Here is a 25,128-nt window from a genome sequence, read left to right as displayed (position 1 = left end):
GTCCTTCCATCCTCCCCTAAAGCGTTATGGGGTCTGTGTACATCAACCATTCTTCAAAATATATTATCTCCAGCAGTTTGTCATGAGCTCTCTTACTCAGATAATGGACAGCATGTTTTCAATGCTATTCATAAATAACTGGATATTGTTATCCCCTTTTTCTTTTTGCAAAAATATGTACTGCAAAGAGATATGCTACAAAACCAAGTAGCAATCTGCCTAGATGCAGGAAAGAATATTCCTCAACTTCTACCTATAACTCTCCCATTCTTCTCTTCCTCTTCCTGCCTTTGTGCTTGCCTTCATTTGCCTTCTCTTGGTTTTGTTTAGGATTTAAATTCTTCAAGACCAAGGCTGTGACACATCTGACAGGCTCTTGGTTTGGTGTACAGCACACCCTACTATTCTGGTTCTAAGCCTCCTGGTGTCAGTCAGGCTTTTGAGCAGAGAGGAGAAAGAAACCAAGAGTGGAGGAAACATTACGCGCTAGTCTCTGCAGAGCATACAAAATACCGCAGCCATGGGAATTTGTCATCAGGCAGCAATGACATCACTCTGCAACAGCCCCCTAGTGCTATTCCATTCTAAAGACAAATATCCAATAAGTCTTTACTTACCAGTATTTACCTTGGGTGGCTATTAAAATATTCAGCTCATCACAGCTGCCACATTTTAAATTTCATTTTATGCAAGGAATGCATCTGGTTATTGGCCTGTATTTACTATTCCATCTTGCTTTAGTGAGTGATCTCACTTTATGTAACACACAGCACCATTTTTCCCTCGAGTAACTGCTCACATACATATATTTTTTATATTGTATATATACAATGTATATTGTATATATTGTGCTTACGTACAATAATGCTAAAGCAGACCTGACCAGCATTAATCCATGCCCATATAAGAGACTTTCCCCCATATAGTAAGCTTTTCAGGTAGTCTAGACACACAAAAACAAACACAAGCAATTAACTGTCCTATATATTGTGTCCTTTGAATCTACACACTTGGGCTTTGCCAGACCACCAACAGTAATGAGTGCTGTTGGACTGATTCTCCCTGTCCCATGGTTTCCCAGGTGGTGTACTACCTGATAGAATGCACCAGGAAATATCAAAATAACATGAAAGCGTGATTTCTTGGGCAACTAATACCAGATTAATGTAAAGATTTATAAGGTAATGTCAGTTTCTGAAATTGTTCCTAGGAGGAAGTAGCAGGTTAAGTTCTGTGTGATTTGGGGGTCAACCTCCAGTGAAAGATGATGAAAAATGTTCTGAAATACAGCTTTGATGAAGCAGACCTCATCTTGAAGAAAATCTCTACATAGGCAGAAAAATAACAATTAGGATGCGTAAGTAGTGTAGTCTGATAGAAAGAGTCTCTAGATCTTCATTAAAATGGCAAGTAGAGTGCTAGTTTGTTTCAATGATATAAAATAAGATTCCAACATGCTAGACAACTCTAATCTACCAGGGCATGTAAGTATATAGAGTAGACCTGCTTTAAATGGATTATCCACTTGCGCAGATTTAAGCACATACATAAATAACCTACTGGATAGGGACCTACAAGCCTAGAAAGAGTTTAAAAATTCATCAAACATTAAATGGATAGTTTGATTATATTTTGAAGGAAATCCTTTGCTAAAAGTCATCTTATTAAAAAATAGTTGGAATTATTCAAAAAACATATTTCATTACCATTTCAGTAATTGAGTAATGAAAATAGATGTGTCAATTTCACTTCTAGTCAATTAAGCCATGGATTCTCCCTGAGGAAGAGGATTCCTCTGTGCTGGACTCTACCTGCTGCAAGGAGCATTTTCCATGATGTGGCCTCCAGTCCTTCAGTACTATTCCTTGCTTGCAAAACACAAGCAAAAATATACATGCTTGCAAAAGTCGTGCTTCCTCCTCTGGTTGCAGAAGTTAAATTTGACCATTCAGCATCTCCTGAATATATTCACATTTGTTCACCTTCCAATTGTAATACAGATCATTTCCCATTATTTTTGAAGAGGGATAGAGGATAAAGTGACAAATTTCAAGCAGATCTTTTATGGCTATGACTTGCATTTAGATATAGAGATACTAAAGCTTTTCATTCTGTTAGTACAAGTTAGTACAAGAAATTACACCCTGGATTGTCTTTTAGACTGACAATGAAGAGAATATAAGCCTTTTGCTTAGTAAATATACTTTAGTTTTTTTAAAGGTAATGATCACTACCTTTGTTTCTTTTTCCCTATTGCACCCAAATTGTAGCTTAACTGCCCATCAAGAGGCCTTAGGGCCGCACATTACTCAGAACTGCTCAAGGATACATTCCTTGATGTACAGTGCAGTATCTTAGCAGTGTATATGTTGCATTTTTAACCAACACAAACCAATTCAAAGTACAAACCAATCAGATCTGACTGAGAGAGAGGAGTCAGTGACTCCTGGAGGTACCCAGGAACCCTGCCCTTTGTGGCAGAAGGCAGACTTGAGAACAGCCAGCCAGCAACTCGTGAGAAGCGCTTGGCCCTTTCAAGATCTGGGTCATGGAACTAAGGACAGGTAATACGTGCCCTCAGCCAGGCTCTGAGCTACTGACATAACACCAGAAGTGGGAGTTGTCTCGTTGTCATGAAGTCTAGGGTTCAGCTCCTTTCACAGAAAACGTGAGAGAGAGAAAATTAATTCTTTGCTCCAACAAGTTGTCCACAGACTGGGGGTTTTGATCTAAACCTATGAAACATCATTGCTCTTTGCCCTATAGCAGACCAAAAAGGCTTTGGAGTGAAGTATAGATTAGAAATAGCACAGCAACTATAAGATCACCTGGTTTATCTGCAGATATATATATATATTTTTTCCAAATGTTTTGTTTAGCTACCAACATTTTCCATTATGTATCTAGCCCTAGGTATGAGAAAACTTTGCTACTTAGACTATGTTTTTTCAGGTTCTTAGGAAAATCCCCCAGTTCTACAGCTCTCATTCTTAGTTCTATGAAAACATGTTTCTTTCCTTCCTAATGCCCCCTCCTGCAGTGCATTATTTTTCAGACATATAACAGAAAAGCTATTCTCCTGGGAAACAGACAATTTTTCCAAATCATCTGTACTGTGCTTGCTGTTTTTTTTTTTTTTTCCTACTTGTGGTTTCTTTTCCATTGTTTCATATAAACTTTTTTTCATACATTGCAACACCATAAATCTGTGCTCCTGAAGCTGCTTCACCGTATGCAATTGTCATTCATTACTTGCGTTGACTGGCACAGGCATCAAGGCTGCATGCAGGTGGGAGGAATCAATGAGGAACCAGTACATGAAGACAGCAGAAATCCATATGACTACTAGTGTTAAGTGGGCCAGGGAAACCCACTTCATTCCATGCAGCTGGGCACATGCCAGGCATGCTGTGCCACAAGGATGTAAAGACCCCGGCCTTTCTGTCTCCTTATCTAACTCAGAGAAGTAATGAAAGAGTTGCTACTGTGAATTTATGCATCTTCAGTACCATACAGGATTTCAAACGCTTAGAGGTGTAGCGATACAACCATGATCTCCTATAGATCAAAACCAGTCATCCCCAAATACCAGCCTCAGCGGGAGAGACTCAAGCCCACCAGAACTTTGGCTATACTATAGAGCACCTGCCAGCAGGATGATTAGTTACTTTTTAGGTACTTGCCAAAGCAAAGCTAACAGCACCTAAAACCAAGTTGCTCTGGGTGGTGTCAGCAACGGTCCTGATTTATATGGGATGCAGGATGCCTAGGCATGACCCGACAGCTTCATGCACGCAGCAGCCTGGACTCTCCAGGCACTGCAGCACGCTGCTGCCCAGCTGCTGGCCTGAGGGGCTCTGGGGTGGCCCCAAGCGTCCGTCCTGCCCGGAGGGAACGGCCTTTCCCTCGCCTTCCCTTGGGGCAGCTCAGCCCTCCAGGGGTTCCTCTGCCGGGGTAGGGGTTTTGCAAAGCTTTGCTTTATTGTGCCAGCAATGCCACCTTCGTTGGGAAAGGAAGCAGGGGTGTACCACGCCTCTAGTGCGAGGAAGGGGGCGATCCAACCTTGTCTGGGGGCTAGCGCCGCTGCTAGCCCGACAGCGGGGAGAAGCGCCCAGACACAGGATGCCCGCGTTAACGTCAGCGAGCCGAGAGCTGTTTTACAGGAGAGGGGAAAAAGACGGCAGCCTGGTGCTGCCTGCAGCCGCTCCAAGCTAGCACGGTCCGTGGCTCCGCCGCTCCCAGGCACCGCTGCGGCGGCTCCAGCGGCAGGTGCTGGGGGCGGCTGCGTGGGGCGCGGCCCCGGTCCGGTCCCGGGAACGGAGAGAGGGATGGGGGCGAAGGGGAGGAAGGGCCAATGGGAAAAAGCAGCTGGAGACGGGGGAAAGAGCGAGGAGCGAGGGAAGGCGGGCGAGGAGACGGAGGGAAGGGAGGGGGAAGGAGAAGGAAGGGGTTGGAGGGGCAAGGGGGGGGTGCGAAGAGGCGCGGAGGGGGCGGAAAGGGAGGTGGGGAACACGAGGCGGGGGCAGGAGGAAGACGGGCAGGGCGAGGGCAGCCGCCGCGCCGTTAAAGTGCCGCGCCCTCAGGCACCCGCGAGCGTCCCCTGCCCCACCGCTGGGGCCGGGGGGTGGTCCCCGCCCCGCGCGGACCCGCCCCGCGCGCAGCCGGCCGTACGGGGCCCCGCCGCCCCCGCCCCCGCCGGGCCGCGCGCGGGGCAGGGCGGAGGCGCGGCGCTGACCGCCCCGAGCCGGCTCCGCTGCCGCCCGCCCCGCCGGCTCCGTGCCCGTGGCCCCAGAGGGGCTCCAGCGCCGGCGCGTCCGCCAGGGGCGAAGGCGGCGGCCCCCGGGACCATGCTGTGAGCAGGCGGCAGGCGAAGTTGCGGTGGAAGATGAGCAACGCCGGTAAGTGCGCGGCTCTGCGGGCACGGCTCTCAGCAGCCGGGCATCTTTTCCCCGGTGCTGACAGCCGCCGGGCGGTCGCCCTCCCTCCGGTACCGGCATCCTTCCTCCTGCGGCTGGGCGCCGCTCCCCGCCGCCGGCACCCCTCGGCCCGGCAGCCGGCGCCCAGGGCCGGTCCTGCCCGGCCCCCGCCTCGGGTGCTGCCCGGTTCCCGCGGGCTTCGGAGGCGCCCCTCGGCCGGGCCGGCGGCGAGCCGAGGGCTCCGGGAAGACCCAGGCCGGCAAACCGGGAGGGCTGCGTCTTATTGCGGGACGTGGCTCTGCCTCGGACATGCTCGCGCCTTCACAAAGCCCCTGGGAAATTTGTTGTGACTTCCTTTGGGAAGTCTGGAGTTTTGGGGTGCTGTGTTTTTGCAATGGACAAGAAGTTTTGCAAGCCCAAACCTTTCCTTCTCTCTTCTGTTAATTTCCCAGAAATTTTCCCTGGTGGAAACCGGGGAGGTGAGAGAGACAGGATGAGAAGGGAAGAGCTACTAGAGAGAAGGCATTCAACAGTTAGACATTAAAATAAGTGACTGAAAATTTGGGGCAAACTTCAAATTCTCCACCGACTTTCTGATTTTAGGGATGAGGCCTGTGTGTAAAAACTGTGACTAGACAGGAAATAATTACTACTGACTCCTGAGTTAATTAGAAAAATCTAATGCTGCACAGAGGTAGAGAGGAAAAGAAACAGCCCCTTGGTGTCAGCCCTAAAATTTTCCTCCACAATTCCTTCTTGCAGAGAGTGAATGTCACCCGGCACCTCACTCGCATGGATATGTCCTGAAGCCTAGAGATCTCATGGCTAGATGGCTGGCCCTGCCATTGTCATATGTTGGGAAACTGTGAATCACTGTTTGCCCAAGCACAGGAAGACTGTATTGGAAAGGATCACTTAGGTCCAAGCCAGCCCCCTGCTGTTGTATCAGGTTGTCATACCACTCCTCTGAGCTTATAGCTGTCCTTGGAGTGGGGAATAGGACGCTCTCCTACCCAAAAGTGGTGACATTTCCATGCTGTTTCCTTGTTCTTTTCGGACTGGACTCTGGCCCTCCCAGGAGACAAACTCATTTGAAGGTTAAGCAAGCCAGCCAAAAATTGCTTGAGTTGTGATGCTCCAACCTCTTTTTCTTCATCTTTCTGTTATTTAAAAATGAGCAGCTCTAATTTGGTGTGATCTTGGTGGATGCGCAGTGTAAGGAATGTCAGATTATTCAGCTCTAAACTCTGAAATTTTGTTAGTAGTTTTCTTTGTTCAGGAGCATGGGGCTGAATGGGACTACCTTCATTACTGAAAGCAGTAACCTATTGTTACAAATCACAAAGTCATATTACTCCTTTTATCAATTCATCAGGTTATACAAACCATTTTAGGCAGCTCTCCTGCTACTCCTCTCAGGAAGCTGAGAACTGCTTACTCTTGTCACTACTCCTAGTTTCCAAATCAATTTCATGGCCATTTATTCTTGGGATTACATTGTCCTTTTGCTTAAAAATAGTTCTTTTCCTCCTCTGGTGTTTACCTCCAGGTTGTATTTATAGAGAGTGTTCATATCCCTTCTCAGCCTTTGTTTTGTGCATTCACACAATGCAAGGAATGTCTCTCCCATCAGTGCAAAGCAGAACTTCCTATTGAATCTGAAGGAGAGGGGTGTTTATTAACCGGCACAGCTCAGGGACCCGCATCAGTGGTCTTTGTATTACAGTAACACATAGCACCAGTAAGCAGTCATACATGCAGGCACATAAGGCAGCTTTGATCCCACAGAAGTTAAAATAAGGATGGACAGAAAACAGGAAGGGAGATATGGATTATCCTCAGAGATGCAGAACTGATATGAAAAGAAAAATGAAGCAATCCAGCAGGGTCACAGGAAATCTGTGGTAAGTGACAAGAGAGAGCCCCATCTCCCAGCCTCACGCACAGGACCTGCCAGGCTCTCCATACGTGTTTGTTTGCTGGGTGCTGAAATGATGCTGCCCAAAGGATGAAGGTACAGATGTTAGAATCCAAATTGTTCATAGGCATAAGCAGATTAGACATTCTTTCAGCTGCTACTGAAATTGGTAGAGGAAAAGCTGCCATATGTACCTGTAAAAAAAAAAAAAAAAAAATTCTAATCCCTGTCTTCTTTGGCTCCCAGGAAGCAATATATGAAACAGCAGGTGAATATAAGCTGTCTGCTGCTGTGTGAGCTTCCTATGGTGAAGTCACAGACAAATTGGAAACATCACAAACATTTAAAGTTATACTGAGAAGAAATACATGCTAGTAACTTAGAACCAAGATTTTTTGTTATCATACATACAGGGTTTTTCACAGACAGCTTCCATGGCCATACCAAGACATGTATGTACAGCCTGTTTAGAGACAGTGAAAATGCTGGAGAATTTGTGAAGGATCAAGATATTTGGTGTTGAAACTTATCCTTTTCTCATTATACTGTCTTTATATTTTTCCATTTCCCCAGCAGTGCTTCTCTGTGGGATATTATGCTGTTATATTATATTTCCAGATGGCTGCAATGAAGTTAGATAGTAAGACAAATTTGTAAACTGTTGATCAGACATCCCAGAGTCATAATGCATTGATCTAATCATTGAGGATGAATTCCAATAATTGTACAGTACAGCATTTTATTTCTGCAGGGTGGGATGTCCTCTGACAGCCCAGATGATAATATTTCAATTAAGATATGTAAGGAGACAAAATTCCCTTGGGATAGTTACTACTGTCTTTGGGTCTGTCTCCACACTAGTGAAACCTTCATGCTGTGTGGACTTGCAGAAGACTTTTGATCAGTCGCTTGAAGGATATACATTGTTAAGAGAACACAGATTCTTTCCAAAAATACCAGAATTATGGAGAAGCTGAAATGCCATTTTCATAAATGAAAATGGCTGAGGCATTTAGGAGCCCTTGCTGGCTTTGAATAGGACCTAAGACCTGAAGTCCCAACTCTCAAAAGACTCTTAAGTAGCTAGTTCCTGTTAAAGTCAAAGTGGAAGGTGGTGCCTAAATCTGGACTCAGGTTCCATTTGAAAAGAAGACTTGCAGTCCTGTACCATTAGAAAATCCAAGCCTAAACACCTTTTCCATTTCAAGTGACTCCCCTGCAACTGTTTTCATTTCTTAGGTAACTGCTGTTATTTTAAACCTATTATTTTTCTCTGACTGTGTGAAATGAGTGATGAATTCACATGCTATAAAACAGAGATTTTTGCAGTGAATAGTACAAAAATTATGACATCTCAGTTATTTACAGTATATCCTGGGGTCCTACCAGTGACAGCACTAGTGTTTTATGAGTTGAGCCCCCTCAAAGGGATTATACTTTCATTGTAAATCATGCTACCTCATCTTTTTTATCTCCAATGTATTGAGGCAGGTTACACAGCTTATGCTGGGTACTTACCTCAATTCAGAATGACATTAAAATGGCTTATCTGCATAAGCAGCTTAAACACACCCTCACTGGCTGATTCGGACAGCTGGCAGAATTGTAATTACAGCTTGGAACATATAGCTTCTTATACTGCAAATGAAATAAATGAGTTTTAGGAGTCACTTTTCTTGTCTTGCTTTAAATTTCTGGCAGAATTACTGCAGTGGTTGGTGTCCATGTCCTGTCCAGGTCCAAAGCCAGCTCTTCATCCATAAAGAAGAGCTGTCTGTTTCATTTACCATGAAACTCCATGTGTTATTTTGATAGGAAGTTTTGTCTACCATTGAATTGTAGAACAATTTCTTCTCTAAGGAGTAGGGACCATGGTGAAAGCATAAAACCTTGTGTTAGACAAACTGAAATAGACACAGGTAGAGAATTTCTTCTCTGTCCTGTTTTGTAAGAACTTGGTGTTGTTTTGGTAGCTGATGTATGGAAACTTCTGCACGTGACTGTACAGAGCAGCTGCACTGTTTCCATTAGCTCCTGGATTTGTGCAGCACTTGGTGCACGTGGCTTTTGTTCATAGTATGAGCTCTTAGCACAGTTATTCTCTGATGTGAGAGAGAGTGTGAATATGATGGCTGCTGGTATAGGCAAGGTTTTTTGTTGTTTCATGTTGTTGTCTGGTTGATAAGATAGAAGAAATTCTACCATGAAATAACTTGTATCCTTTTGGGTCCAAACCATTTTTGTGTCTATTATAGTGTTTGGGCAAGTGACATTCTGTGATTCTGTGACATGTAAATGAATTCCTATATTTACTACTACTCTTAGGGTTGCAAGTTCTTATTTTCTCAATAGTGGGACTTCACTTGCTTGAAGTGGGGAATCTGATCCTCATCTGTGGAAGAAGTTACAGATTTGAATTGAGGTGACTGTATAGATGCAAAAACGTACATTAATGTCTGTGTATTATTTTAGCAGTGCACTGATTTTAGAGAGAAGCATTTATATAACAGGAATACACTCTTGGTTAGTTAGGCTGAAGACTGGCTAACGGGCAGTAGAGAATCTGTTTAGCAGTTATCTCTGTATCGTTATCAAATGGTAGTATGTATAATGCAGGGATAAGGAACAGGTTGATACTGTTCAATATTTTCATGGTTGGAAAGCAAATAGAAAAGTATCAGATGACAAAGTTCACTTTATGATGCAAAAATTGGTGACAGGGTAATTAACAATGTAGGCAGGGCAGTTATAGAAACAGATCAGGATCATTAAGTTGGATCCAGTCAAACTAATTACACTTAATGTATATTATAAAGCTATCAGTTAGAGACAACAAACAGTGAAAACATAGCCTTGGGAACAATTGAGAAGTCATAATTTACAAGCAAGTCAACCTGACGTATTAACAAGCTAATAAAGAACAGTGAGAACCAGGTCTAAGAAAGTACAGAGCTGTGTAGATAGCATCATCAGTACCTGCTCTGGAACTCCTCTTATAGGTCTGCACTATGTATCTTACAGGGGCTCCTGGAAAATTGGAAAAGTTCAGGAAAAAAAAATCTAAAAGAAAAGACTTCAGGAAAGGAGAAATTGTCCAACTGCAAAGATTTAATGAGTTCATCTGATCAATTTACCAAAACCAGGATTGTACAGAGATGTGGCTGTAGGGAAGTATATGTCTTCTCCAGAGAAATACTGAAGAATAAGAGTCTTTAACCTGGCAGAAAAAACAATAATAAATGCTGGGGATAGAAGCCAGATTGCGCTGACTGGAAATAAAGGCTTTGTTTTAAAAATCTGCAATTCATTACGGAAATAAGGTAAGGAATATACTAAGGTATATACCCACCTTTTACTCTCTTCAGACCGAAGCTTTCTAGAAGACAAGTTTTGCCTTTATTTTGATATAACTGAGTGAAATTACACAGCTTCTGATTAGAGCTGAATAATACTTTCTGGTGCCATTTCCCAGACATTTTCCCTCTACCTCCTGTTCCTCATCCACTTGCTGTGGATTTGAAGCCTTTGTTCCTGGGCAGGAGCATTGAGAATCAGGACTTGGGTGTGTTGGTTCCCACTGAAATTCTAGGTTTGGTGTGGTCTCATCCCACTATTGCAGTGTGGTCTTTCTATCTGCACGGTCACTTCCATTTAAAAGCATTTCTGTCCTCTTTTCTTTATGTCTCTCTCATTTTAACTTGTATCTGAATTGAATTAATGACAAAGGAATGAGGAAACCACAGGCCACACAAGTTTGTTGGTCAGAAAAAGCTACTTTAAGCATCATAAGAGATGCTCGAACTTGGCTGTGGCACCAAAGATAGAACTAGTATCTACACTGTGGAGCTAACTCATTTCTTGGGCCACTGTCAAAAGACCATGGGCCTGGGACAAGTCTACAGAAGTCCTTGTAAATGTGAAACCTCAGTATTTAATTAAGTATTCACCCCAAACCAGTTGTTTGACGGGGTAGAGATGTTGGTAGTTATGGTCTCTTATTAGTCTTAACTAAATTCTAGGCTAATTCCTAAATTAAATCTGGAGAACATCTGAAAATGGGTAGTTGCAGTGTTTCAGGCAATACCCCACTTTTCAAAGAAATGTGAACAGTGAGGGCTATGTGGGTTGACTGGTATTGTAGGAGAGCTGCTAGGCTTACTGTCCACCACTTAGAAACTTAGATGCAAAGACAGACCGGGTGGAGAGCAGAGTAGTTTTGTGTGGGCCATGGCAGGAACAAAACCATGCTGAAATGCAGGTTTGCCTGAAGGAAGGTGGGTAAGGAAAGGAAGCCGTCCTTGTCAGTACAAGGAAGCATCGAACAATAAGGGGAGGAGCAGGCTAAAGAAATTCCTATTCCCCATGAGTTTCCTTTTAAGCACAAGGTGGGTGTGTCTCCCTCCAACATAAAATGCATCTTAAAATAAACATGAGCCATTATTTGTGAACATACACGTTTCTTATGGTGCAATGTTGTTTTTTATCCATTTAGAAGTTACAGCCAGATTCTTTTAAATGGTTCAGACACCAAAGGAAGCAGAAATTGGAGCAGTGAAGTAGTTGTGATAAAAGGCAAGTGGTGGTCCATTGTGCTTGACAGATTTGCTCTCTTTTCAGTAATTGTTAGGGTTTATTTTGAACACTTGTATATGCACTCAGCCCCAAAAGGGGAAAATTGTTAAAGGAGCCTCATGGAAGGTAAGATCAACACATTGAGTAGTTAGAAAAAAAAAAAAAGTATGGAAGAAATTTGAAGTGGCCAATAGTTGGCCCAGTGGGAAAGAGTAGGACACCACAATGCCTATTGTCAACATACTTTGAACAGGGCCAGTTATCATAAATTCTCTTCCCCAGCAATGTCACTGAAGGCAGCAGGAGGAGGAATTCAAGATTACTTAATTCTTGCTACAGAAAATTTACCACTGAAGGGAAATCGGGTCACTGTTTTTAAGCTATATCTTTTTTTTTTTTTTGTGGATTCCTGCATGGCTATTTTGTGTAGAGAAAATGAGTTAATTATTTTATATCAAGTTTGTTTATAAGCCAAAGCTTAGAAGATCCAGGCATTCTTCATGCTCCAGTCTTTTTCTCACTGCTCGTTGTTTCAGTACAGACAGTCTCTGACAAGAACAAGGATAAGAATACGCAGACTGCTCCAGCCTTGTCACGTCCCAGGAATGAAGCAGGACATAGTATATTTGTGTCCTACTCTTAGAGTGACATTCCTAGGAAAAGCCAAACAATGCAGAAGGTGTTATAATGCCTCCAAAGCCATGTTTCTCTCTTGGAGTTAGTCCTAAAAATGCCTTACTATGACATTAAGGGGTCTATTGCTGATTTCTGGTGGGAAAGATCTATAGACTCAGTTGCAGCTAGTAAAATATCATGCTACCATCCCTTTACTGCCAAAAAGTTAGCATAGGATGTTCAGTTGTTGCAGTAACTGACTTAAAATTGCCAAGAGCAAAACTGTCTGTGGAGCCAGGCTTACGAGATACTCAAGCCACTCCTATTCCCTCCCTGTTTGTAATTGGTAACAGTTTTCAGCACTCTGCAGATTTGAACTACTGAAGATTTGATGCTGGCTGCAAGAGCAGTAATGGTACTTAAGTGTTTGGCACATTACATTTCTAAAGTGATCTGGAGGGCAAGGTTAGCTACCCATTCTGTGATTTCAATAATTAGGCAGATGCCCTGCAGCTCAAAGAGCAGTGGATACTGTGAAACAAGAGTATTCACTACAGTACTGGAGGCTGGTGAATATGTATTTATCTATCCCTCCTTCTCCACAAGTAGCTTCAAACCTCCTATTCCCTCTTCTGAACATGAATGATTTTAATCAAAGCCAGTAAGGGCATGTACCTCCTACAATGTGCTATTTCTGCAGGTCAAATCAAATTGTGACATTTCCTAGTGACTTCCAGCTTTGAGTAGCAGGGACACAAAATAAAGCAAGGAGCTAAAAATGTCGAGATTACAGGATCATGGGTCATCTGTTTCATTCTTTATCCTACATCATAATCTCCAGGTTGACTATTGCTGTAGAAGCAAAGGAGGAACAGCAGGATGTTCTCTGCCTGCTGAGGGTCTGCAGAGCACAAGGGCTCTTTAGGGAGAGCCTGCATCACTGGAGGGATCTTGTGCTACAGAGGATGTTTTCTGAAAGTCCCTACAGAGCTACTGGTATAATCACAACCTGGAATCAGAAAAAAATGTCTGGGCTGTTCCCAGAAGTTAATTTATATTTTGAGTTTATTCCTTTTCAGGTTAAAACTATGGTGACATTCATTTCTAGAATCTGAAGTGACTGATTAGCACACAGATCACAGATGTTCACTTCCAAGCTGAGTAAGGTGTTGAAGATGAAGATGGAAATAACATATATGCAGCTAGCTCCCTTTATCTGCAAAGCAACCTTGCAGATAAAGCAGCAGTGCTGCATGGAAGCTGGACTCCTTCTGCATTAGAATTCACTGGTATAAGATAAAGTGTAGTGTAGAATATATTCTGGTGTATTTAATAAGAAATCAAGATGACTAACATGTCTTCTCTCTCTTCTCTCTAGAAATCACAAAGCCACCAGTAGCACCGAAACCAAAAATTATCGGTCATCTTTCTCCAGTAACTGTCTCCAAATTTTCTTCTTCACTGCCAAGGGCTGACATTCTTCATAACCCAAACTCTATGTCTAGAGGTCCCAAACCACCTATTGCTCCCAAGCCAAAACTCTCTGCTGACACTGAGGGCAAATCCGGTGTGTATACCAACAATAACTTAAATAAATGCTCAAATGGTAAATTGATCTTTCTTGATGGAGAGCTGTATGAAGGAAATCAATGCCATGCCGATTGCCCAGAACCTGAAGCAGATAATGAATACATTGTAGTTCCTGAAGCTCAGCTGACCAGGAAAGACTGCAATGACTTGCAACATGAGCTTGATCAGAGCTTAGATTCCTCTGCAGAGAATGAAGTTTTGGAAACTCCAGAAGAGGCAGAGAAGGAAGAGGATAACGTTGCTAATGATGAGGACACAAGCAATCAAGAAGTTGAGCGCCATAACTCTTTGGATAGTGCTGAACCAATAGAACCAGACTCTGAAGCCTCAACTGTAGACTGTGGCCAGTCTGAAGCACTTTGTGAGGAGACCTCGGATGCCCCTGATGAGAATTATTGTTCTTCCGAGAATGTAGATGAAGATGTTGTAGGTGATTGCAGTGAAGCCAAAAACAAGGAGGAAACTTCTAGCAGTCTTGAACTGGTTGAAGACTATAGTGAGATTGACAGTGATAACATTTTGAATAGAGGTAAGGACCTAATGGGTGATATCTGTGAAGATATCATTCCAACACCGCTTCCCGCAGATGAATCAATCCCAGGTTGTGAAAAGGCAGGGGAGGATGAGGAGGAACTGCCTGAGATTTTAGAAAATGGAGATGGATGTCCACCACATGATGGTGATCACAGTGTGTATGCACAGCTTGATTTGAATATGGAAGAGGAATTCAAAAATGATGATAGTGCAAGTCTTGACATGCTGCCCAATGAGACCAGTGAGGAAACAGCTCTTGGCTTAGAACTGCTTGAAGGTGAACCCAGTGCTGAGAATAGCTTGGGAGATTCTACCCATCAAGCAGCAGCTGAAGAGGAGAAAGCAGACACAGATGGGTACAATAATACAAACACAGAAAATGCCAGTGATGGCTGCCAGATCACTGAGAGGAGAGATGAGGAGACATCAGAGGTAGCCTGTGAAACAAACCAAGACTCTGTGAAAGAGGAGGAAGAAGCTGTGAATGCAGAAAATGTGGATGACTGCTGTCAAATTGCTCCTTTTGAGAATTACTGTGGTGAGGAAATACCCACAGAACATTCAGATGAGAATCTCCAAACAGAAGGGACCTCTCTGAACGGAAATTGTCAGATTTCTGGTTCCATCCCTGGACCACTAGGTAGAGTATCAGAGCTGGAAGATATGCCTGTTGAAGAGCATAGTGAAAGGGTTGTTGAAACCTCTAAGTCAGATGAGCTGCAACTTGAAGACAATGAAGTGGAAGCAAAAAGCCTCAGCAAAAGTGTCCCAAGTCCAACTCAACAAGTCCCATGTGAGGAAGAGTTAGAAGTCTGTAAGCATGGTAAAATGAATGTAAAACATGGGACCAAAAATGTCTTGCATGAAAATCTAGCACTCCCTGAAGTAGTCATTGTACCTGAAGAATCAGAGGAAAGAGCAACTAGCAGTGATCCCCTAGATGACCCATATGTGCTTCCCGCAGAAAATGAAATCGCTTGTGATGGGCAGACTGATTCAGGAGCTGATCACAGTAAGAGAGATGAATTAGGTATGGATGGTGAAAACAACTTGCTGACCATTGATCGTAAAAGCATTGTCACTAGAACACGGTCACTCTCTGGGAAAATGCCAGGCTACGTGCCAGAAACAGTTCCAGAAGAAACTGGACCTGAAACTGATTTACTGCCTTCCTGCAATGACTCTGGGGCTGAAGATGTAAGCAATAATTTATTTTCAGCGGAAGGAAAAACAATGGAAGCCAACAGGGCATTACCAACCAAGTCAAGACGTTTTATTTTATATCCTCGGTCTTATTCTGTTGAAGGAAGAGAGATACCTGTCTCCATTTACAAAGAAAGTGATGGCTATGTACTTGATGATGGTAGAATAAAAAGGACAGAAGACAACTTGTCTTTGCCTTGTGTTAATGGTTCCTCAGGTAGTTTTTCCCAGGGAAATCTTTCATCAGGTGTATCTACTCCATCCTCAGTTGTTGATATACCACCTCCTTTTGAACTTGCCTACATCACCAAAAAGCCAATCACTAAAAGTTCCCCTTCACTTTTGATAGAGAATGAGTCACCTGATAAGTATTCCAAGAAAAAGAAGTCTTCCTTTAAGAGGTTCCTCACTCTAAAATTCAAGAAGAAGACGGAAAATAAAGTCCATGTAGATGTTAATGTTTCCTCTTCGAGGTCCTCATCAGAATCCAGCTATCATGGGCCTCTGAGGCTGCTGGAGCTGGACAGGAGAAGCCTAAGTAGCTCACCTCAACTAAAATCACATGTGGGGAAGCTCCGTGCATCTGAGTCTCCCTCAGCTGTTCTTTTCTATAAGGATGGTAAGAGAAAAGGAACACCGAAGTCCTTCAGCAGGAGTGTGTCAAGGGTGGAGTCCTTTGAGGACCGGTCCAGACCTCCTTTCATGCCACTCCCGTTAACAAAACCTAGATCCATTTCTTTTCCCAATGCTGACACTTCTGACTATGAGAACATTCCAGCTATGAGCTCTGATTATGAAAATATACAAATTCCTCCTCGAAGATCCACAAGAGCAGGAACTTTTACTGAGTTTTTTGAAGATCCCAGCAGGGCATTATCTGCTGCTAATGAGAATGACGGCTATGTGGATATGAGCAGCTTCACTGGCTTTGAGAACAAGCAGCAAACCACAGACCAGGAAACAGAAAGGTATTGTAATACATTATTATGTAAGACCTGCTAGCTTTGGCCAGAAAAGCAAGGCCTCCCCTGCTAGGTACCGTAGGCAGATCTTCCATGTTGCTTGGCTTATGTCCCTCTCAGGAAATGCTCACAAAGCAAAACTAGAAGAGTATAAATTAAGTCTTTATCAGTGAAGAAAAAAAAAAGACAACAAATTAACTCAACTTTGTAAATGCGTGCCAGCAACAGTGGTGGATCTGGATCCTATGGTTTGCAAATACAAGCCAAAAGATCTTTCACTCAGACAGTGGTGAGGCACTGGAACAGGTTGCCCAGAGAGGTTGTGGATGCCCCATCCCTGGAGGTGTTCAAGACCAGGTTAGATGAGGCTCTGAGCAACCTGATCTAGTGGGTGTTATTTATATACGTGTAATTCAACTTTCAAACTACAGCAGTTAAGTATAGACCATAAAATCCCAAACCATGAGCTAATCAGACTAAACAATTAATTTTAAAAGTTGCTTTAAAGCCTATCGTTAAGGATCTTTGACAGAGTTGCTGATTTCTGAATGAATTAAATAGCTCTGTCTGAAATCATACACATTGCTAGGATTAATAATAATCTTTCATCCCCTTTCCATTAGGTTATTTGCAAATACAAAAATGTTCCAGAGATATTCTTTCGATAGTTACATAGGAGCAATGCACTCAAGATGTTTGAATTAATATTCCATTATTACATTCCTATTGTCAGATTATAGCATACAGTCAGTGGAGTGCAGAGATATAAATAAGAAGGGTATTTTCAATTAAGATCATGGTAACAGGTAGAAAACAAGGTGCAAAACGAATGAAAAGGAATATTTTTAATGCAGTCACATTTTGTTAGGGCTATGTGAAAATATAAAAATCTTCAAAGGTATTTCAGACTTGGGGAGTGAAAAAACTCTTTAACACCTCTGAGTCTTGCACACTCATTCTAATACAGCACTTTTGTCTATTTGAGAGAGGAAGAGTTGTTGGTGGGGCAGCATGAGGAAAGACATTTCATCAGTGTTTAAGATGTGGGTCAAACGTGCCTGAAGCTGAGGGTTTTGGGATGCAGGCCAGCTCTTTGGAGATATGGTCTACCTGCGGTGTTGGGATCCCCATTGGTGCTGACACTGGGACATACATGGTGGAGTACAGTGCAACTTCACAACACACAGCCACATCCCCACAGTAGAGCTTAGCAGAAGTTGCCCTGGCAGGGCCTGACAGCCCGTTAGTCACGTTCCTTTCAGCAGTTTGCATTGCACCCAGCACACTGACGTTTGCTCTTGGAAGAGCTGGCCAGTTCTTTGTTTCCATGAAACACCGCCCATTTTGGGTAGTTCTCGAAGAACCAAGTTAAAAATATTAAAAGTACGTAAATTGCTGTGACTTGAGTCCATTTATGAACTTCCTGTGGAAGCCTGTTGTTTCAAGGGGAGAGCCAATCCAAACTGGTTCAGGAAGTCTCAAGGTCAAGGCGTGAACATAGTTTTTCAGGCTGCTGCTTGTTGTGCATGAACTTCTTGCTGTCAGGGAAGAAATGAAGGCTAGGTTCTCCTGAACGACCCATTTATCAAAATAACTGGGGTGGAGGGGAAGAGCAGCAGGCAGACAGCAATATACTTATATTGCTGCTGAGAGAGCTATGATTTGATGTATTTATCAGGATGTTTTGGACAAAGACATGACTGAAAAGCTTTGCTGAAAAGTAAATGGATAACACATCCAAAAGCATAATGTACTTGGAGACAGTGTATGGTCTAATCTTTTAAGAGCAAACCAAATTGTACAAAGCATGTACATGAACCCATTTACACAATCATACGTGATGTATAGGTATGCATGTTTTATTTCTTGTAAAAGCAGTTCTCCGTAGAATTTCTCTCTTTCTAATACAAATAACTATCAAGCACAGCTCTACCACAGCCACACAGGGATAACATTGACTCTGAACTCTAGTCTTCTCATATCCTGAGGCTTACTTCAACTGTTTGAGAGTACAAGTGTGTTGGACTAAACCCATGTAATACATGAGGCTTGAGCCCATTAACTTCTCTTTGGTGCATTCACCTGTGGAGTGCTGGTGTTTAGCATCTGCTCGTACCTTATGGTATTGTGACTTCTTTTTGATGAATGGTGCAGTACAAATCCTTTATTACGTTTTAGAGAACAGAATGTGAGAAAGCTGTAAAAGATTGTAATTATCCAAGAACCTTCACTGGTGTGTGTGACAGGGGAAAAGTGGAGCGGGGGGCTCACAGGAAATGTCAGATGAGAAGATTCACTGTTTAATTTTCTTGTTTAAAAGGAGAAATCATGTGGAGTAGATTTAAACCAATAATTTCTAATTAGAATCAATCAAATTTATAGAAAAAGTCCAATAATGGCACTGCTGGAAATATATCTTAACTTACAGTTACCATTGCCAGGATAGAATGGGGAATATTGTCTTCTGAAGAGCAGTTACTGTGTATCCCCAAAATTTAGCAATCTGGTGTAAACAAACTAATTCAGGTGTATGACAATATAGAACATCATTATCCTTCTGTACAGTGTAGAAATAATGGGACATAAGTCAAATCGGACAAAATGCCTATCTGCTGAGACTTGGACTCTCAAGTGAATTCTTGTGGGGGCAGTGCAGAGATCCCAATGCTCTGTGCAATTATACCCAGGCTCATGGTAATTCTTAATAACTCTAGAATTGAAGGCTCGTGCCTGTAAGCTACCCCCAAGGCTCTGACCTTGTTTTTCACTGCTTTTCAATAGGCAGCCATCTGATGCCTCTCAGCTTTTATACAATAAGGAAAGCTGATCACTCTTCCATATCCTATTCCTCTGCAAACATACTTTTATTCCCAAAGAAATGTACTTCCTCAAGAAGAAGATGGAGAAAAAGTTGTCTTTAGTAGAAAGCCAGGATAACAATGTGGCTTGTGTGAGACCTTTTCTTTAATTTGGCCAGTTTGAAGAACACAGGTGTTTCGGGACTGATACATCCGTGCTAGATTCTAAAGAGCTAGCATTGGAGATGATGCTTCATGAGCTAACAGCTACATTGAATACTTTGTAAGCAATGCTCTTTGTAGGTAGTCATAGTAAGTCTGGGCTTGTGCCAAGCATGGGTGCAAGATGATACAAGGACTGTGTCAGTGCAGACTGTTTCTAAAATGTATGCTAAAATCAGATTATAGCTACAGAGCAGTAGAACCATTGCCTGTAGCTGATGGGCCATAGAGAATGCAAATCACCCTCCTCTAAAAGTAGAAAAATCCAGGGGGTGAGCAGTCACTCACCCCTCCAGTGGCTATTTAGCTGTTCCCCCTGCCCCACCACTGGATTCATTAACCTGTGTTCTATCAAGTTATGCCACTTAAGTTGTTATATTTTCTCTGCTCCCTGCAGGTCATCAGTTACTGATTTGCTCCAAAACTGCATCCAGGGACAGTCTGCATGACCCTTCTGAAACAGACATACAAAAACACAATAACAAAAGTTTAGCTATTGTTAGAACTATTGCAGAACATGATTTCTATGCCTTAAAATGATCAGGATAACATACTATTCAAAGTTACACATGTTTTTAAGATTAAGGTGAAATTAAAAACATTAGAGTGAGTTTTTCCCAACATAGCACATATTTTTAACCAATAAAATCAAGATGTTATATCTCTTTCTCTCTCTGGTCCTTCAAAGGAGAAGCATGGTTTATATAAGATAAAATCACCCACTCTTAGAGAGGCACAGTGTGGTATCTAAGCACAGCATATGAAGGATAAGGTGCAAGTGTGTAGATAATTATGTAATAGAAGCTTCAATATAAAAGGTCCACACCCCAAAATAGCAAAGACCAAGGAAGGACAATCAACGTTTTCATACTTAAAACAGCATGAGAAATATACAGGAATATTTTGTCAGGAATCTTTTATATAGTCTTTCATATACAGGAATCTTTTGTCATGATAGTGAATTAATGCTATTTATATTAACCTCAGAGAAATTCACGGTGCTGTAATCTACATAAAAGACCAGTAAGTTTCCAAATAGAAAGAATGACAGTGATACTGCTATGTTTGTCAAAGTGGCATCGTGTCAGAGATGCTCAGATACTTCAGTGAGGGACAGATAGGCACTCAGACGAAGGCATGCTTATTCGGAGACAAGCACTCCTGAGGTTAATAAAGGTATTTCGTATGATTTGAGGAATAATTATTGAAAGAATCAGCTCTTTATCAAAAGCTGATGTGTAATTCATCTCCACTCTCTAACATGTTTAAAAATGAAGTAAATACTTGCTGAACTCAGGCTCAGTAAGGGTGACTGTTAACCCACAAGGCTCTCTTATTGCTCAGAGCTGGGAGGCACATCTTAAAAGTCTGATGCATACAAGGTCAGAAGCAAATGCTCAGGCTTGTTGTTTTGTTAAGTCCAGCTGAGTGAGCCAAATTATGCCTTCATGAAACTGCATCGATTAAAGCAAGGGATGTTGAGGATGCCACCTCTTAATTTCTTTTAAATTTGTTGAATAAATGATTTTCTTCATCAGTTTATCCTCCCCAGTTTATTCTCTTTTTCATTTAATTGGTGAAGACATTTGAAACAATTTCATTTAACTTCTAAAATAGGTCAAATGATACCTGCACCACAGAGTTAATCTCCGAGCATGATATGACTGAAGCCTGTAAGCATCTGCCTTCAAATGCCTGTAATAGATCATAGTCTTTTTATGCTTTCCCTGTTGCTGAAAAGTTCTGGAGATCAGTATTTTGGAAGGTTGTGGTTTGTATGCTCAGTCTGTCATGCATGAAAACGTAGCTGTACTTGTGGTTCGTAAAACAACTTCCCTCCCTTCTCCCATTAGAAAGGAAACCACAACTCAATCTGAAATAGTGGTCTGTTTTACTGCTACCTCAAATTAAACTCACTTAAACTACCTCACTTAAATTCATTCTAAGAGAATTAGAGTTGAAAGGGTTTCTGTAAAGGATCTTAGAAGAGTTACTAAGACAGTAACTGTAGCCGCACATCAGTTTTATTCTTTTCACTGAACAACCAGCATATGGGCAAAGACCCTGGAAGGCTCCAAAGGCACTGCAAACATCCCTGAAGCGTTCAAGTTTGGAGATGGGATGAAGTCCCGTAAAAATGGGATAATAGCTTCTGATGTAACAGAGGAAATATGGATCAAGGACTGGGTCTAGAGACAAGGGAGAGAGACATTTTCACTTGTGATCTGGTGAATATGATCGAAAATAAAATCCCAGTAGCTTTCATCCATTGTTGCACTTCACAGCATAAACCTTAAAGTTGATTGCAGAACAGGGGCTCCCAGTGCTATACCCTGACTTCAGGCTGTGCACAACCTATTGAAATTCTTGACAATAGCTACAGCCAGCTCTGACATGAGTCATGTCTTTATTTCTGTTTACCTTAGAATTGTCTGAATTGCCACAGGGAATTAGAAGTTGATAGCAGTTAATACAGGATTTCCAGCTGCTCAGAGACAGGGAGCAGTCTGCAGGAGATAACCCCTTGGTGCTCAGATCCGGACACAAGGCATGCTTTACCTTGTATTGTTGGGCAATAGAGGGGTGGAGAATTGTCTTTCAAAGACAGCAAGGACAAAGATGGCTCTTAAATGCTTTTTGATGGTTGATCATTTCAAGCAAGCAACTTTGAAAAGTGTCTCTGGACAGTGTTGGTAATGTTATACTGCTAACGAAGGAGAGGTTTTAATACATGTCCAGCTTTAGATGTCAAGCTGATGGTGGCAGCATGGTCTCTCTTCCGTTTCCTCACATCCATGGAGCTGTTTGTCCTGGTTCGTGTTGGGGATACAGGTGTGGGGGGACAGTACAGGTAGCCAGGAAAGCAGCATGCTCCCCCAGCACAGCTTTGCATTGCACATCACCATTCTGCACACACAGCAGATGTCTCAGCACAGCCTCAGCATGCTGGATACAGCCCCAGCTTTGTTAGGAGAAATCACTGTGCCATATATATCTTGGGAAATGATCCCAAGCCTCAGTAGATGGTTTTGTTAGCAGCTGGATTTCATTCTGTTGGCAACTTTTCTCATCAAATTACAGTGCAGAGAAGGAAGAATATGTACACGTGATCTTCTTCATGTCCTGAGGAATTATAAGCTCAGGTAGTCCTCTTTGTGCTTTCTGTTTTTGTTACATTGGCCAAGAACCTATTTCCAGTGGGGTTCCGTGGGAAAGGGAGTGAGCCTGCTGTGGCACAGTGTATTTGCCCTGGATTATGTTTACAGGTCATAGAAAGTCATATTGGTGTGTTTTAAGCATTCCTAGCAGCACACAGAAAAAGCATGTACAGTGCAGACAGGGTGATGAGACTGGAGACAGCCGAAATGTAGCATTGTCTGAAATAGTCAGATCCTTTACTGTCAATTTGTGTTTTGTGCATGCCTTTCTCCTCTTCTGCCCCCACCCTGAGCCTTCCTGAGATTTACTGAATGAGAGATTGCACATTACAATTCTGCAGCCTTTCCAGAATCCACTGGTCAATAATATAGGCTCTATCTCCTGTAGCATTAAAAATGCAATAGTACTCTGTTGTTGTTACAAATCTAATCTAATAGTTTATGGTTTACTGTGCCATTTAACAAAGTTATTTACAATGTACAGTGCATTTTTTATTATCCTGCAAGAATTCTGCTTTTTCAGACCCAAGGGGGTTTAACATAAAAGCTACCTTAAGACTGGCTGTTCAGTGACATACAACAATTAATTTCATCTTAATGGACCAATTAGAGCTGATGGATGGGAGAACACATTTAAGAGGCATTGTCTGTTTTGCCAAGACACCTATTAAAGAGCTTATAAAAGGACCCTTTCGCTTGAGTAGTTTACTGAATTAATTAGATGGTATCTGTTGAAGGCCTAGAGCAAGCAAGCTGAGACCTATCATCCTTGAACACCGTCTGTTGCTCTGTCAGACTCATGCTACAACAATTTTATCTTTGGCTTATCAGTATCACAGGCATGTCCTCAAACTTGTCCTTTTTTGCAAAGGAAGTACAGCTAGGTACTAATGTACAGAAGCAAGTGACAGTTTCTTGGATCTGTGTTCAGCAGTCTCCAGCCAGCCATTTTCAACTATCTCAAATTAAATACCTATTCAGTCTGTTGGCAGTTTGTCCTCGTGTCTTGAGTAGTTAGTAAATTGGGGTCCAAAACTCTGATAATATCACATTGCATCTTCCTGCTAGGGTCTCTATGCATGTGGACCTACTCTGATGTCTCTGATCAAAGTTTTTCAGTGAGGCTTGTAAATCCTGTTATGTTTTGGGTACCAGTCTATACATTTAGATCTGGCTAAAAGAGCATAGAAAGCTTTCCTCCGTAGCATACATGTCTTCAGAAGTAATAGACTGCGTGCAGTACAATATATCCTTGAAGTCACATCTTCTGGTCCTTAAATAGAAAAGGAATATGAGAGCTAGAAGTGAGCATCTAAAAATCTTCCCTTTAAACTTTCTGCCTTCATATTTTCAGGCTTAAAAAATTCAGACAATGGCAGTGATGTGAAAACACATCATAGTGAATACACTCAGGGTAAAGAGCCACAGTGAGAGTGACATATGGATTTTGAAAAGTCTGCAGAGATGACAAAAAAGTATTTTAAATTGTGCTGGACAAGCAACTTATCTTGCCATTCAGTTGAAGTTCTAAGAAAAATCATTGTTTCAGTATCCCCAAGAGAAATAGAAGAATATATGTGGCTAACTGAAAAGACCAAGAAAAAACATTTTGTATAAAATAATTCTGTTTGGTTCCCAACATTTTTTTCTAATTGTTTCACTTGCTAAGTAAAAAAATATATATATATACAGAGATTGAAGTAAATTCAGAACTAAAACATATTTTTGAATTGCAAAATTAGGATGGTTTTGATTTTCCAGAACTATTTGGGAACCAGGATTAATTAACAGAATAATCCCAACTAAATGTCACAAGTCTACAATTTATTAATAATGCTAGGTCTTTTTTTTTTCTTTTTTTTTTCCAACTGAAAAAGCGTCATCCAAACAAAATTGTAGCCAGCTCTAATTTTAACCTGGGGACTGATACTGATGTCTTAGGAGACAGAGCAGAGCCACTGAGCATTTTGAGTCTGCCCTACATGTTAGTAGTTAATCTCTGTTTCTTTCCTTCTGAAAATATTCTGCTCTAATGACTGACTGGATGAATCTCTGAAACAAACAAACAAATCAGTTCACTCAGTGTTTCCCCCAAATATCAGGAAAGAAATGCCAGATACAAGGTCTTGGTTAGTTTAGAATTCCAGGAACACTATGTGTTTTCCTGGTAAGGCTGCAGAGTAGGTGAGTCTCAAGTCCAATATGCACTTTCTAGTCCAAAGGGAATCCCTGCTGGAAGGACAAGTATGAAGATAAGAGTTTCTTAGTAGTATTGGTTCCTTCTATATGTTCTCTGTTCTCTCTGAAGACTGACAGGAAAAGCCACAAAACATTCCTGCCTTCATGACAGGGAGATATTTATGCACCCAGCTTGCAGGAGCTCAGGAACATTAAAACCCAAGAGACTGGGTGCTGCTCTGTCCAGGACTGGCCTGTGTGAGGGGCAGAGCAGCATCCCATACAGTCTCCTCAGACTGTCTGAGGTCACTGAACCTTGCAGCACGAGCACTAAGAAGCCCTGTTACAATGGTACAGGAAAGACGACTGCATTGTTCAGTGTTTTCTCAGCCCATAAGCAAATGACAGAACAAGTGTATGCTGGACAAGCAACAGACAGCTCAGTTTTGAGCTCATGTTTTG

General features: G+C 42.1%; 1 protein-coding gene across 6 annotated transcripts in view; it reads left to right on the top strand.

The window, feature by feature from the left end:
* Positions 1 to 3,977: 3,977 nt before the first annotated feature.
* The window catches only part of FGD5 (FYVE, RhoGEF and PH domain containing 5), a 102,075-nt gene continuing 80,924 nt past the window's right edge, over positions 3,978 to 25,128 (top strand). For 3 of the 6 annotated variants that reach the window (XM_083795534.1, XM_083795532.1, XM_083795531.1), the window contains exons 1-2: positions 3,978 to 4,269; positions 13,400 to 16,316. In XM_083795534.1, the coding sequence (XP_083651660.1) occupies positions 3,993 to 4,269; positions 13,400 to 16,316 (3,194 nt within the window). In that variant the 5' untranslated portion in view covers positions 3,978 to 3,992. Of the gene's footprint in view, positions 4,270 to 4,638; positions 4,899 to 9,855; positions 10,155 to 13,399; positions 16,317 to 25,128 lie in introns of those variants that run through there. The other 3 variants (XM_083795535.1, XM_083795533.1, XM_083795536.1) reach the window with 3 other exon arrangements.

Source organism: Anser anser, assembly GCF_964211835.1.
Source record: "Anser anser genome assembly, chromosome: 12".
In the NCBI taxonomy this organism is placed as follows: domain Eukaryota; kingdom Metazoa; phylum Chordata; class Aves; order Anseriformes; family Anatidae; genus Anser; species Anser anser.
Note: the sequence above shows the minus strand (reverse complement) of the source record. Positions and strands in the feature narration are given on the sequence as shown.